Consider the following 16448-nt stretch of genomic DNA (forward strand, 5'->3'; position numbering starts at 1 on the left):
CTCTCTCTCTGACCTGCTATCAGTTGGGTCATGTGATCTCTCTCTCTCTCTGACCTGCTATCAGTTGGGTCATGTGATCTCTCTCTCTCTGACCTGCTATCAGTTGGGTCATGTGATCTCTCTCTCTCTCTGACCTGCTATCAGTTGGGTCATGTGATCTCTCTCTCTGACCTTCTATCAGTTGGGCCATGTGATCTCTCTCTCTCTGACCTGCTATCAGTTGGGTCATGTGATCTCTCTCTCTCTGACCTGCTATCAGTTGGGTCATGTGATCTCTCTCTCTCTGACCTGCTATCAGTTGGGTCATGTGATCTCTCTCTCTCTCTGACCTGCTATCAGTTGGGTCATGTGATCTCTCTCTCTGACCTTCTATCAGTTGGGCCATGTGATCTCTCTCTCTGACCTGCTATCAGTTGGGTCATGTGATCTCTCTCTCTCTGACCTGCTATCAGTTGGGTCATGTGATCTCTCTCTCTCTGACCTGCTATCAGTTGGGTCATGTGATCTCTCTCTCTCTCTGACCTGCTATCAGTTGGGTCATGTGATCTCTCTCTCTCTGACCTGCTATCAGTTGGGTCATGTGATCTCTCTCTCTCTCTGACCTGCTATCAGTTGGGTCATGTGATCTCTCTCTCTCTGACCTGCTATCAGTTGGGTCATGTGATCTCTCTCTCTCTCTGACCTGCTATCAGTTGGGTCATGTGATCTCTCTCTCTCTGACCTGCTATCAGTTGGGTCATGTGATCTCTCTCTGACCTGCTATCAGTTGGGTCATGTGATCTCTCTCTCTGACCTGCTATCATGTGGGTCATGTGATCTCTCTCTCTGACCTTCTATCAGTTGGGCCATGTGATCTCTCTCTCTCTGACCTGCTATCAGCTGGGTCATGTGATCTCTCTCTCTCTGACCTGCTATCAGTTGGGTCATGTGATCTCTCTCTCTGACCTGCTATCAGTTGGGTCATGTGATCTATACCCTACCCAGTATCTGTTGGGTCATGTGATCTCTCTCTGACCTGCTATCAGTTGGGTCATGTGATCTCTCTCTCTGACCTGCTATCAGTTGGGTCATGTGATCTCTCTCTCTGACCTTCTATCAGTTGGGCCATGTGATCTCTCTCTCTGACCTGCTATCAGTTGGGTCATGTGATCTCTCTCTCTCTGACCTGCTATCAGTTGGGTCATGTGATCTCTCTCTCTCTGACCTGCTATCAGTTGGGTCATGTGATCTCTCTCTCTGACCTGCTATCAGTTGGGTCATGTGATCTATACCCTACCCAGTATCTGTTGGGTCGTATACAGAACTTTGCATTGCAAGTAAGACCCGGAGGAGAACCCTGGTTGGAGGCATAAGTAGAATGCGGAGGATATTTTGCCAGATTAAACAATTTATTTTCCAAAATGTTCAAATCATCTAGTCTCTCTAAGAGGTCGCTCTATGAGGTCGCCCTATGAGGTCACGCTATGAGGTGGCCCTATGCGGTTGCCCTTTTGTACCATTCGCAATTGCATTGTATAACATAGAGCTTGCGGGTGTCTGTGTATTCGGGGTGATGGGGGTGCTGTGTGTTTACTGATCTGTGTTGTGTAAATAGTGTGAAATGTTTTTTTTGTTTACTTTTGTTGTTTTTTACTGATGAAGTGGCTCGAAATTTGCCCATTGGGGATTGATAAAGTTCTATCTACCTACTCCATCTATCTAACTACTCCATTGGAGGAAATCTACTCCCTAAAGGGGGCAACAGAACATAGATGTCACCCGGAGGCAGTGGGTCTATCTGTGTTATGGATATGGGGGACCCCTGATGAACAGTGAAATCATGTTCCATGGAAAGAAGGATGTGCCTTCCATTGTTATCATGGGAGACGAACCAACACCAGAAGATGTGGAGGAGATAATGGATTCTAGGTGTTATTCTCATACACCGAGTTCTAAATGAGTGAATCATCTGTTTTGTTAGTTAAATTGTTACGGTCTTTTGTAACATCTTCCCCACAAGACCCCACAAGACCACAAGACCGTGAGGGGAATGTGATCATCACAGCTCATTGACACCTTCCACGGACACTATAGATTATGGTGTCCACCACCTGTGCAACTTACATCTGTTAAAATCTGGAGACCTCAGTCTGGTAAGTCACAGATCAGGTCTACGTCATCTACGATGTCAAGTTTTTAAGTCCAAAGTATCTTGACATCAGGATGAGCCTACAAGAGGAGCGATGACCTGGAAGGAAACTGGATCATTTCTCAGATCTACAGTCATCAATCACCGATGGCCGATTTACAGTCATCAATCACACATGTCACCACATTATACACATAATAAACGTAGACTGAGCTTCCTGCAGAAGACAAAAGGTTACAAAATCTTTGAAACTCCATCACAAGTTTACCGAGTCACTCAGGAGCCAGTATGAAGGTTTCTCCATCTTCTCAATATAATTTAAGAAATTCCCTGATTGTCTCTACGTATCCACCATCTTCAGCGGTAACAGAAGGGATGACAGGGTGAGGCTGAGCTTCTTGGTCCTGAGGATAAGGATAAGAGCCTGAAGGGGCCAGAAGAAGAAGTAAATCATGATACACAAGGTCTGTAAAGTGGAATAACGAGGCACCAGATTCCAGTTGAGCAGAAGATTTGATAAATAAAACAACACGTTTAGCACCAGGAGAAGGACCATGGTCTTGGCAGCTTCGATGTGAGCCACAATGTGGGATTTGTCCAGGCTGGATGAATTCTGTAATTTCCAGACATGAAGAACAAGAGAAGCGAATGTAACACCAAGAGAAACCACGATGAGGAGGAATGGCAGCGCTATCATGCAGTTTAACCCAATCATTACAGCCTGAACCTCCTCTTCATATGTCTCATTGATAGACGGACAGTTGGACATAGTCCCATCATCTAGTAATGGAGCAGTCAAAGAGATGACGCCAACCAGAGCCACCAGCAAAACAGCAGATATCACAAAGGTTCCTGCAATCATCCAGGGAAGAAGAGATGGAAATACTGACCTCAGCTGTGTAAAGAACCAGTGCTGGAAGGTGACCAGCTTGATGCAGTAGAAGCTGCAGAGCAATGATGTCAGGCAGGTGCTGGAGAAGATGGTGAGGATGAACACAACATTCACAAAGTTAATACAAACATTAAACGTCATAAACACCTCGATCCAGATGTAACTTGTCATATTGGTGAAAAACTGGAAACCCCCAAACACGGCACTGGACAGTCCAATGGAAAACAAGAGCAGGTCCCGAGGACTCCAGAAGGCATCCTTACTGCTGGTTCTGAAGCTGAGGACGGCAATAACCATGTTGAGGAACATCCCTGAGCATGAGCCGATGATATTGAAGGCAATGAGCACCTGTATTAATGCCATTGTCCCAGACTAAGAATCTTTTCTCTCTTCGTGGCCTTCCCTCAATCTGCTCCTCAAGTTTTCTGCCTTTTTATTGTTTTTGCTTTGGATGCTTTTGGTTATTCCCAGTAATGAGCTTCATGGGTGATTTTCATAGATAATCCCGGCAGGATACGGCTTTGCATCACTTTGTATAGTTATTATCTAGAAGCTTAAAGGATATGAGGTTCATCCCTGATGTAAATGAGAGGTTTGTTTAACGATAACGATGTGGAAATGAGTTTGAATCCCTGAAAGCTTTTTGGATTCCTCTCATTCATGCAGCGTTATTCCCTCCTTTCCTCCAGGACTGTGTCCTCCATGGATAATTACTAACTCATCTCATGTAAATCCCTGTCCAACCTCCACCTCTTATCCGTCACATCCCAAAATCTACTGAAATCCCATTGTTCTGCATGAACCTATGAAACTGATGGAAAGTGCAGAAGATTTGGGGTTGTCTCTCGCTTAATGTCGTTTCATGTTAATAGTGTGGGGAATGTTAAGCTGTAATTTCTCACATAAAGTCAGAAATGGTGAAAAGTCTGAAGATGCTTGAAAAAAATAAATGTAAAAGTCCAAAATAACAAACAAATTGGACCAAATTGAAAGTCTCCCAATGGCCCTGAAAACCATGTCATGTTTCCCTGAGAGGTCGTAGAATTTTAGTTATATAATTAGGGGTTCATTCTCGGCTTCTTTGAAATGTCCTTTCATAGTCATCTACTTCCTGGGACAGTGACCACCAACCGATACAACGATTGGGATCTCTACCCCATAAAATGGTCCAGGTGTCCGCTAGTCCTATCTTATGGGCCAGTGACACCAGGAGACCCTCTTGGCTTCTGTATATTGGATTAGGAGGGTCTTGCATGTTTAGGCCAATTGACCCGGAGTAACCCAGACCGCGGCGACCATTGGCGGCGTCCATTGGCGGCGTCCATTGTCTGATCTGGTAATAACAGGTTTATTGATATATTTGAGGTATTTTATGTGTTTTATCTTTTGCTTTGTCAATTTTGGTGGACCAGGTCAAAAAACAGCAGAGTTTATAGAGGTTGTGAAGTAAGTGTCCATTATAACTGACTATGAACCTGAAAAACATAATTACTAAGGGTTGAGGACTTTCTCAGAAATGTCTCATGAAACAGATCATCAATGATGGACCCAGCAGTTCATGAGAGGTTCGCAGTTCATGGATGGACCCAGCAGTTCATGAGAGGTTCGCAGTTCATGGATGGACCCAGCAATTCACGAGAGGATTGCAGTTCATAGATGGAACCAGCAGTTCATGGATGGACCCAGCAGTTCATGAGAGGATCACAGTTCATGAATCGATTCAGAAGTTCATGGATGGACCAAGGAGTTCATGAGAGGTTCGCAGTTCATGAATCGATTCAGCAGTTCATGGATGGACCACGCAGTTAATGAGAGGATCGCAGTTCATGGATGGACCATGCCGTTCATGAGAGGATCGCAGTTCATGGATGGACCCAGCAGTTCATGGATGGACCCAGCAGTTCATGGATGGACCACGCAGTTCATGAGAGGATTGCAGTTCATGGATGGACCCAGCTGTTCATAGATGGACCTAGCAGTTCATGGATGGACCACTCAGTTCATGGAAGGACCCATCAGTTCATGAGAGGATCGCAGTTCATGGATGGAGCTAGCAGTTCATGGATGGACCACGCAGTTCATGAGAGGATCGCAGTTTATGGATGGACCCAGCAGTTCATGGATGGACCTAGCAGTTCATGGATGGACCACGCAGTTCATGGATGGACCACGCAGTTCATGGATGGACCCAGCAGTTTATGGATGGACCCAGCAGTTCATGGATGGACCCAGCAGTTCATGAGAGGATCGCAGCTCATGGATGGACCAGGAAGTTCATGAGAGGATCACAGTTCAGCAGTTTATGGATGGACCCAGAAGTTCATGGATGAAGATCTTTCTATTGCTATCATTCTTGAGGATAAGAAATTAGTCACAGTGAAGGTATTTTAGGGTGGAAGGATCCATTGGGAGGGGGTGGTAGATCATAGACCGGGAAACGAGTGAGAGAAATCACAATTATCACATTCAGTTTAAAGGACATCTACCGCTAAAATCGAGGATTGTAAAGCAAGCACACTGACAATGAAGCTCCAGACTTCATTAAGACCTATGGAGCCTGGAGCCCCTCAGTCACATTTGCATAATTTTAAAAAACTTTTTTTTGCAAAAGCCATAAAAAGGGCATAAGAACCGGAAGAAGGGCATAAGAAGCTGAAAGAGAAGGGGATATTGCCAGAGAGGGTGCGCACTAATATGTCAGTGTGCTTGGTTTACAATCCTTCCTCCTGGTGGTAGATTTCCTTAAATATCATCTTCCTGGATGGTGGATGGACCGTGCTGTGGTTTCCGTGCTGAGAACCTCCTCCCTGACAGATGTGTAAATCCCGAGGACACGAGATACAAATCAGCTCATTTGTCAGTCAGATTGTGGTGGTTTTCTGTTACATTGTAGATAATGACACGTGCACAGGCCGGTTGTGGATGAAACACAGAGACATTTATTAATATCACACACGTATGTATTGTCCTAATCTCACCGCACTCATCTTCTTAATACAATAAAGAGTTTATTACACACCAAAACTTTACTGGACAGCAAGAGAGAAACATCTACATAGACATGTCAGGCTATACACTCAAGAGATATTGATCATATCCATCTCCTAAGCTCTAATGGAGGTCTAGAAGCCAACCACACGTCTGGATCTATAGGGTTATAGGGAGTCCTGAGGATTCAATCAGAAATACTACACCCCCAACCATGACATGTGACCTTTTGGTGAAAACTATGTGATCATTTGATTTGTGGATGAAACATATAGGTGTAAATACGGTCAAGTGTCTTCATGTGTTCTTCTCCTCTGATCTTTACATACAGATCGATAGAGATACCTCATAAAACAAGCTCTCAATGTCTTGTCCCCGATGATGAAGACACAAGCCTGGAGAGGCCAGAAACAGGTATAAATAACATTACAAGTCCAAACCCAAGGAGAGATTTCTGGAAAAAGATTTAACATCAGTGTCTGGTAGGACATGGAAAACAAGACATTCAATACGAGGAGAACAATCATGATCTTGGCGGCATGTAGGTGAGCTCTCAGGTGAGAGTTGTGGAGGTCGGATGAGCTCTGCACTCGCTGGATGTGGACAAGGAGAGAAGAGAATGTGTAACCCAAAGACACCAAGATCAGAGTCAACGGTAAGAGTACGATGAAATTGAATCCCATACTGATATCCCGAGCCTTCCCCCTGTAGGTGTCATTCATCCTGAAGCAAAACTCCGAGCTGTCACTAGGAAGAGACAACCACAAAACACTGATCTCTAAAGCTAGGAAGATGATGGACACCCCAAATGTCCCACAAATAACCCATGGAAGCAACGTCTGGAGCTTGGTCTTGAGAGCCATGACCAGACGGTGCTGGAAGGAGACAATGTTGATACAGTAGAAGATACAGATCCAGGAGGTGAGACAAGTGCTGAAGAAGATGCAGGAGACATATACTGAAAAGCCATGGACATAGCACGTGTTAACCTGGGAGAAGAAATCTTCCCATACCTCACTCGCCTCATCAAACAGTAGCTGGAAGCTCTTGAAGATGGCATTGAACAATCCGAGGACAAAGAGAAGGCAATGCTGAGGTCTGAGGAACCTTCCTGCTCTACAACTTAGAACAGTGGAGACAGCAATAAATATATAGAGGAAAATGGCGGGAAATGACATAATTAGGTTAAAAACCAGGAAGATGACCCCCTCCGCCTGCATCTCTCGCTTCTTCAGCACAGATATTGAAGGTCACAAATGTTCTTCTCTCTCTAGACTTTCCTCCCGCACGTTCCTGTTTTTACAGAATTGGGACATCATTAGTCAGGTGGTTTGAATTACATAAACTATGATCGTTCGGGTCTGCAATCATTTGCATGTTTCGAGTTATCAATAACTACCAGCTGTAGGGTTCTGCAATCAATGCAAATGCTTAGTAGGTTATGATCCGGGCAGAGTTAGAGATACTGTAGATACTGATAGATACAAGAAGATGAAGGATGAGGGAATGTGACGAGGCTTCACTGAAGAGAAAAATTGTTAGGGTTACATTCAAAATAAAAGGTCACATGGGTCCGTGGAGAACATTAGATGCCCAGTCATCACAATCAAATTCCCGTACAATGAGTAATGCTTCAAGCGGTATGGAATATACATTGTCTCATGTGTCCTGAGATCTTTCCTCAACTTGTAAGCAGTTCCTTAAATGGGTCATGGTTAACGGTGAAACAACCATGGTATTGTACTGATGGTAATCATGACTGGGGGGGCATTCTGGACTCTCCCCGAAGTTGTAACTTCCATGAGCTGTTAGCTGCAGATGAACATATTGGACCTGGCTCCTATCACAACACTGTTATCCTGTTTTGTCGTCTCGTAGTCAGTGATGAAGTCATTGTCCATCAGCTGGTGGTCACTGGGAGATGTAGGCCTCATGCCTGGTGGTTGATGAAAGTTTGGTATTTTTACACTCGATTTGGTGACATTGGATGATGAGATGAAGTCATCATAAAGGGTTTTATCTTCTGGTCTTTTACTTCTGGAGCTTGTCCTTTTTTGGTGACTTGAGTAACTTGAGACTTTTGTCTACAGAAGAAAGAAGTCCACATATGATTTAATCTCTTGTCACCTTGAATTATGGTCAGGGCCTGCAGTGGACATGAAGAGTAATTCAGGACTAGGCACAGCCAGCACCATCCCGAGCTATAACATTCTTCTTCCCATATCAGTGTAGTGTGGGCCAAACAGAACAAGATGTTCTGCACTAAGAGCAGCGCCATGGTGGAGGCTGCACCGATGTGAGCTCTCAGGTGAGAAGCTTGTAGACTGGACAAGCTCTGTATCCCCCAGATATGTCGGGTGAGAGAGGCAAGAGTGGAAGCCAGAGATACTAGAATTATAAAGAAGGGTAAGAAAGAGACAGAGGTCAGTGTCTTCATGTAGAACATCAAAACAGAAGAGTCTGAGGTGTTCCCTGCAGAAACCAAGGAGAAAGTCCTATTGGAGGAACTTGATGGGTAAAACGTGTTGTAAATCCCAATGTTAAGACCCATTAATCCAAAGGATAAAGCCCCCGACCCCGATATCAGCCATGGGAGCCACGAGGAGAGCCTGCTCCGCAGGTGCGTGATGACCGGGTGCTGGAAGGAGATGATTTTGATGCAGTAAAAGCTGCAGAGCCATGCGGTCATACATGCTGTGAAAAGTCTAGAGGCCTCCAAGAACGTGTATGTGAGAAATAGAAAAAATTTCACGGTGAAGAAAACATAACTCACAAATATTGAGAGAATGTCCAACGTGACCTGCAAACCCTGGCAGAAAATATTTGTAAGACTCAGCACAAAGTGCATGAGATCCACTGGACGTCTCTCCTCCAAACCTCTCTGCAGGCAGGAGGTCAGGATCAGAGCATTGAGGGACATCCCAGAACATGAGCCCAGGATGGAAGCCAAGGCCTTCACCACATCTCCAGCCTCCATGGTGGAGCAGCCTGGACAGGTCTATGTCTCCTCTGTGCCAGCATGTGGCCAATGTCCCTGAGAGTGGGAGAATCCTGCCCGTCACTCAGGAAAAGGTGGACTGTGAATAATTCACTTTACATGGATCTTGGTATTTTCATAGATGCAAATTTAGAGGATGTTACCGATTAGTGGACAAAATAAACTCAAGTTATTAGACGTGGAGAAGACGATTCACTTCATACGATGTTCAGGGTCTTATCTGGGCTACTAGAAGGGGATAATTATCCTACAACATCCATATATGTCTAGTAATACACACGATAAACCATCATTAACACAGGGGTGGCACAGTGGCTTTAGTGGTTCAAGTCCCATCCAGGTCAAGATCTGCAAAGACTTTGTATGTTCTCCCCGTGTTTGTGTGGGTTTCCTCCGGGTCCTCCAGTTTCCTCCCACACTCCAAAACATAATGGTAGGTTGATTAGATTGTGAGCCTCACTGGGGACAGGGACTGATCTGGACAAGCTCTGTGCAGCACTGCAGTATCTGTGTGCGCTATATAAAGGAATTATTATTACTATTACCTCATACATACACACATAATACATACATCATAAATACACACCTCATACACACGTAGTACATACATTCTACATACACAGAACATACACACCTCATACACACATGTATGTTCCTGCTGTGACCTGCGCCTGAGCTCTCTGCTGTCCCTGCTGTGCTCTGCTCCTGAGCTCTCTGCTGTCCCTGCTGTGCTCTGCTCCTGAGCTCTCTGCTGTCCCTGCTGTGCTCTGCTCCTGAGCTCTCTGCTGTCCCTGCTGTGCTCTGCTCCTGAGCTCTCTGCTGTCCCTGCTGTGCTCTGCTCCTGAGCTCTCTGCTGTCCCTGCTGTGACCAGCGCCTGAGCTCTCTGCTGTCCCAGCTGTGCTCTGCTCCTGAGCTCTCTGCTGTCCCTGCTGTGACCTGCGCCTGAGCTCTCTGCTGTCCCTGCTGTGCTCTGCTCCTGAGCTCTCTGCTGTCCCTGCTGTGACCAACGCCTGAGCTCTCTGCTGTCCCTGCTGTGCTCTGCTCCTGAGCTCTCTGCTGTCCCTGCTGTGACCAGCGCCTGAGCTCTCTGCTGTCCCTGCTGTGCTCTGCTCCTGAGCTCTCTGCTGTCCCTGCTGTGACCAGCGCCTGAGCTCTCTGCTGTCCCTGCTGTGCTCTGCTCCTGAGCTCTCTGCTGTCCCTGCTGTGACCAGCGCCTGAGCTCTCTGCTGTCCCTGCTTTGCTTTGCTCCTGAGCTCTCTGCTGTCCCTGCTGTGACCAGCGCCTGAGCTCTCTGCTGTCCCTGCTGTGCTCTGCTCCTGAGCTCTCTGCTGTCCCTGCTGTGACCAGCGCCTGAGCTCTCTGCTGTCCCTGTTGTGCTCTGCTCCTGAGCTCTCTGCTGTCCCTGCTGTGACCAGCGCCTGAGCTTTGCTATTCCACAGATTCACCGCTCTCATAGTAAATAAAGCCCTGTCACCTCTGGTGATTAAACTTTGTTTTCTCCAGATGCAGCTTCCACCCCCTTGTCTTTCGATTTGATTTAATCCAGAACATCATACACACATACAGCACAAACACACCCCATACAAACATATAGTACATACACACATCAAACACACATTACATACAGACATAATGCAGACACACAGCACATACATGCAGCACACATATATACATGCAAACATTTCCCAGCATTCCCTGTGTTAAGGTTAACCACAATATACTCGACCGTAAGGTTCAATGGATACCCAATCATAGCAACAGAAAGTGTAATGCACAAGAGTGAAGGATGACATTTGTGGAGCCCTCCTACATATAAATGAGAGGTCCTGTGTGCCCTCTCATTTATATCACAACACCCTCCCCCAACCCAAAAAAGAGTTAAGTTAACAGTAAACAGAACAATAGCACAAAAATGGTAAATGCCTGGTGGAATGGACCTCAGAATGGAAGTTTTCTACGCATAAAACCAATCAGCTCAGAAATAAAGTTGAGTTTTTTATTTCCCAAGACAAGAGTCCAAGTCTGGAGAGGACAGAAGAAATAATAGAAGATCAATGAGAGCCATCTCCAGACGGACGATTCCGACAACTCCAAGACAAAAGTGATCTGCGACAGATGGAAGAAGACGTTCAGCACCAGTAGTAGGATCATGGTTCTGGCCGCACCAACATGAGCCTTCAGGTGACCATAGTGAAGATGAGACAAGCTGAGGGCATGCTGGGCCAGAGAGGTCACTATGGAACCCAACAACACCAAGATCAGGAAGAATGGAAGTAAAAGGACGGCGTTTAGAGAATTAGATACCAGAGCTACATCCATGGAGCTGCTCATTGTGATGTTCAATCTGTGGTCTCCATCCATCATGAGGTTTACATAAGACAATGCAAAGAAGAAAATGCAGGATAGAACAAGGGAGCTGACAATCAGCCAGGGAAGCCATGCCGACAACCTGGACTTCAAGAGGATTAGAAGACTGCCCTGGAAGGAGACGATCTTGATAGAATAAAACATACACAACGAGGAGACCATACAACTCACAAAGAAGATGCTGCTATGAACAAAATTATATAAGTAAATGGAGCAGAAATCACCATATAAAAAGCAATCAGGACGTAACACCAGCAACATACTGGTCACAAGCTGAGACATCTGCAAGAGAACTTGTGCAGAACCAAGAGCAAGTAGGATGAGATCAACCGAGCCTGGAAACCCATCCTTTATCCAGGTCCGGCCACAGATGATACTGATGAATATGTTGCAAGGAAGTCCAGAACATGAGGCAACAATGGAGAACAGTAGTAAAACTGATTGTGCAGACATCATGATGAAGGAGGAACGTGTGGTGTCTATCGAGGGCAGGAGGTAAATGGAAATCAAGGGCAGGAGGTGGTTTGTCTCTGGAAAGCTGGAGGTGAACAACTATCCAGTGCAGGAGATGGTCTGTCTATAGAAGGCAGGAGATGGTCTGTCTATAGAAGGCAGGAGATGGTCTGTCTATAGAAGGCAGGAGATGGTCTGTCTATAGAAGGCAGGGGATGGTCTGTCTATAGAAGGCAGGAGATGGTCTGTCTATAAAATGCAGGAGGTGGTCTGTCTATAAAAGGCAGGAGGTGGTCTGTCTATAAAAGGCAGGAGATGGTCTGTCTATAGAAGGCAGGAGATGGTCTGTCTATAGAAGGCAGGAGATGGTCTGTCTATAGAAGGCAGGGGATGGTCTGTCTATAGAAGGCAGGAGATGGTCTGTCTATAAAATGCAGGAGGTGGTCTGTCTATAAAAGGCAGGAGGTGGTCTGTCTATAAAAGGCAGGAGATGGTCTGTCTATAAAAGGCAGGAGATGGTCTGTCTATAAAAGGCAGGAGATGGTCTGTCTATAAAAGGCAGGAGATGGTCTGTCTATAAAAGGCAGGAGATGGTCTGTCTATAGAAGGCAGGAGATGGTCTGTCTATAGAAGGCAGGAGATGGTCTGTCTATAAAATGCAGGAGGTGGTCTGTCTATAAAAGGCAGGAGATGGTCTGTCTATAGAAGGCAGGAGATGGTCTGTCTATAGAAGGCAGGAGGTGGTCTGTCTATAGAAGGCAGGAGGTGGTCTGTCTATAAAAGGCAGGAGATGGTCTGTCTATAGAAGGCAGGAGATGGTCTGTCTATAGAAGGCAGGAGGTGGTCTGTCTATAGAAGGCAGGAGGTGGTCTGTCTATAGAAGGCAGGAGATGGTCTGTCTATAGAAGGCAGGAGATGGTCTGTCTATAGAAGGCAGGAGATGGTCTGTCTATAGAAGGCAGGAGGTGGTCTGTCTATAGAAGGCAGGAGGTGGTCTGTCTATAAAAGGCAGGAGATGGTCTGTCTATAGAAGGCAGGAGGTGGTCTGTCTATAGAAGGCAGGAGGTGGTCTGTCTATAGAAGGCAGGAGGTGGTCTGTCTATAAAAGGCAGGAGATGGTCTGTCTATAGAAGGCAGGAGATGGTCTGTCTATAGAAGGCAGGAGATGGTCTGTCTATAGAAGGCAGGAGATGGTCTGTCTATAGAAGGCAGGAGATGGTCTGTCTATAGAAGGCAGGAGGTGGTCTGTCTATAGAAGGCAGGAGGTGGTCTGTCTATAGAAGGCAGGAGGTGGTCTGTCTATAGAAGGCAGGAGGTGGTCTGTCTATAGAAGGCAGGAGGTGGTCTGTCTATAGAAGGCAGGAGGTGGTCTGTCTATAGAAGGCAGGAGGTGGTCTGTCTATAGAAGGCAGGAGGTGGTCTGTCTATAGAAGGCAGGAGGTGGTCTGTCTATAGAAGGCAGGAGGTGGTCTGTCTATAGAAGGCAGGAGGTGGTCTGTCTATAGAAGGCAGGAGGTGGTCTGTCTATAGACGGCAGGAGATGGTCTGATACTGAGGGGTAAGAAGGGTTTTGTTTCTGAAACGTAGGATAGGAACTATGGCATGATGGCCAGTTATGCTATATGTAGAAGATGATCCATTGACTAAGAAGAAGGGGATCTTCTTACAGATGGTTACAGATGATGATGAGTAGAGACGTTATTTGACTAATGATCTGAGAAGTTTACATTGTCATCACAAAGTCATATCATTGGGTCTTCTTTTTATAATGGAGTTTCTCTAAAACAAGATATGCATTATATGGTTAGCAAACAATGATGTGATATGATTATTATTGCAGTTTTATGTATTACGAGATGAAGTCCTTGGGCCCCGAATGGTCCATCTGAGGAGCATTCAATGTTAAAGAACATTCCAAACTTATTTGTTTCCATGTTTTCCAGCACAAAACATCTCCACACATATTTTCTGAATTTTTGAGGATGACTGTATGATAATAATGGCGTTTGCTGTTGGGAAGGCTAGGATTAAGGACCAGCTTATGGTGGCCAGGGCGTTGAGAGAAGAGCCGGGTCTGGATGAGAAGTACATGAGCTGGGCAATGCAGAAGATGATGGAAAGTGTGAAGAGCAGGCACATTCTTCTGATGGCGTTGAGGTGGGCTCGTTGAGTAAATCCAGAGTAGTTCTGCTTCATTTTTCTAACGTGTCTAATAAGGGAGGAAAACGTGAGCAGAATTGAGAGGAGGGTGAGCATGAAGGGCAAGAAGGAGCCCAAAATTGTGGCTATTATTACATACAGTCGATTGAAATGAACTGTTCCCTTAACAAATGAGTCTCCAGAGGTGCAATTACCAAGACAATCCAACTCAACTTCAACATTTAGAGCCCAAATGGACGAGACACCTATAATAAGGGACCCAACCGCTGAGAGTAGGAGAAAGAGCCACAAGGAAGAGGAGAACATCTGCCTGGTCCACAGAAATATTTGACATGTGAAGTTGGTGATGCTGGTGCAGTAGTAGGCAGAGAGCCAGACATTGAGCCAAGAACTGAAGTAAATCAGAGTAAGGATGAAGATAGTCAGAGGTTGGTAAACCATCCTAGTAAACAGGACAGATATACAGAGGACAAAGAGAAAGCCCTGCACCGTCAGGCAGCACTGCAGGAGGAGGTTCACCAGTCCCATCACCAGGTGGAGGACATCCACTGGAGACACTTTCCCTCCATCCGTCAGGCTTTTGGCAGCCGCAGATATTATACATGAGTTCAGGACAACCGAAATCACAAAATCCATGGAGAAGCAGAACAACCCAAAGCTCCAGAATATGGAAGGCATCTTTCCGCTGCTGCTGCTTGTTCTTCACTTTTTGAAGCTTTATTCATATTATCTTTTGCTCAATCCAGCCAAGGGTTGACTTTGAATCATGCAAATTATCTGCACAGATCGTTAACCACACGTGCGCCTGCGCTACAGAAGTGAGGAGAAGTATGGAAGACCATAGGTTGTAAGTTACAGATATGTCCTCCGTTATCTTGGCTGCTCATGTATAGAGATGTGAGACACTAGATGATTTGGGTTATTGCTTGATACTGCCGTGTGATGTAGTATCATGAGATGATATCCTAAAGATGTTACATGCAGAAACCCAGTGTTTGAATGTGCAGGCTGAGGCTGATGGGTGGGGGCTGGTTCTGACGGGACTGAAAAGGCGGGTGGGGCTAGGGCTTGTGATTGTGGTCTGGGGCTGATGGGTGGGGGCTGGTTCTGACGGGACTGAAAAGGCTGGTGGGGCTAGGGCTTGTGATTGTGGTCTGGGGCTGATGGGTGGGGGCTGGTTCTGATGTGTGGGGGCTGGTGCTGGTGGTTGAGGACTGAAAAGGCGGGTGGGGCAAGGGCTTGTGATTGTGATCTGGGGCTGATGGGTAGAAGCTGGTGCTGATGGTTGAGGACTAGAAAAGTGGTTGGGGTGGGCTTTTGATTGTGGGCTGGGGCTGATGGGTGGGGGCTGGTGCTCATGTGTGGGGGCTGGCGGTTGATGACTTGAAGGTGTTTAAGGTTAGGGCTTGCAGTTGTTGGGTGGGGCTGGCCAGTGAGGAATGAAGGGTGCAGTCTGGGCCTGGCGGGTGGGGGCTGGGGTTGGCAGTTTGCATGTATCATTTGTAGTCTTTCCCCCTGTATTTTGCTTGTTTTCACTGATTCTTAGACTCTGGCAGTTATTATAACTGGCTACTTATCAAGAAGACGCCAGTTTACAGATACATTTGTGCAAATCATCACAGAAAATTTCCTAAACAATTTTTTATGTTTATTGTGTCCCCAGAGGTTGGTGGTTTTGTGCCCTTAAACCAAATGGTTGCAAAGAAGCAATAAATAAGGTAGGAAATTGAAGTGCAAATAAACTCAACCTCATTTGCAGGAAAAATAGAAAGCGGACGAGTTCAGTGGAGAAAATGATAAGGCAAAAAGATGCGAAAGACTTTAAATAAATGATAACAAAGATATTTTAAGGACAATGTAAAATAAAAGTAGAAGTAAAACTATTATAAAGACATGAAAGAAATAGAGAAGCCGATGACTGGTGCCGGAATGTCCCGTATTACTGGTCAACCCTCGTTGTCCACAGAACATTGTTGTCCATGTTTCTTTTCAATAATCTAACTGAAGGGATCTTCTACATCTTTGAGTTTTAATATTCTTCTCTATTTGATTTGAAATTGTCCTACACCTTGGAGTAATGGTCCCTGGAGCAGTGATGTCCTTATATTATGACATTGGTGAGACTTTAGAATTGACCATGATGATAACTTTAGTTCTTTTCACAGAGGCTTAGTATATTGTCCCGTGTAGGCATCTTCTCAGCTCAATCTAGGTGGAGATATGTCACAATTAACCCTAAAGATATTTTATACCCTGTAGTAACAATAGTCAGTGGTGACAGACCTGAAGCTTTAGTGCTTCTTAGGGTTTGCACCAGGTGATATAACTTATCTTCTCCTTCACTATTGTCTTCCAGTGATGGTTCTCCAGAATAAGTAGAACATTGATTACTGAGATAAATGAGATGAATAATATAAGGTGGATCCAGTACCCAAAACTATAAAGGGCAAAAAATGAGAAA

At 45.5% G+C, this 16448-nt stretch overlaps 2 protein-coding genes across 2 annotated transcripts; both read right to left on the minus strand.

Moving 5' to 3' along the window:
• Positions 1-2468: 2468 nt before the first annotated feature.
• On the minus strand, positions 2469-3383 carry LOC140075581 (taste receptor type 2 member 4-like). The gene has a single exon (XM_072121671.1). It carries the CDS (start codon positions 3381-3383, stop codon positions 2469-2471), a length of 915 nt encoding a protein of 304 aa, XP_071977772.1.
• Positions 3384-6295: 2912 nt separating this feature from the next.
• Positions 6296-7228, minus strand: LOC140075584 (taste receptor type 2 member 40-like). Its single transcript, XM_072121673.1, has one exon. The coding sequence runs from the start codon at positions 7226-7228 to the stop codon at positions 6296-6298; it is 933 nt and encodes a 310-aa protein (XP_071977774.1).
• Between the last annotated feature and the right edge of the window lie 9220 nt (positions 7229-16448).

The sequence above is a fragment of the Engystomops pustulosus genome, chromosome 8, assembly GCF_040894005.1.
Source record: "Engystomops pustulosus chromosome 8, aEngPut4.maternal, whole genome shotgun sequence".
Lineage (NCBI taxonomy): Eukaryota > Metazoa > Chordata > Amphibia > Anura > Leptodactylidae > Engystomops > Engystomops pustulosus.

Excerpts from the sequence above, each read along its gene's own strand:
- LOC140075581 (XM_072121671.1), bottom strand. The coding sequence starts at position 3,383 with ATGGCATTAATACAGGTGCTCATTGCCTTCAATATCATCGGCTCATGC.
- LOC140075584 (XM_072121673.1), bottom strand. The coding sequence starts at position 7,228 with ATGCAGGCGGAGGGGGTCATCTTCCTGGTTTTTAACCTAATTATGTCA.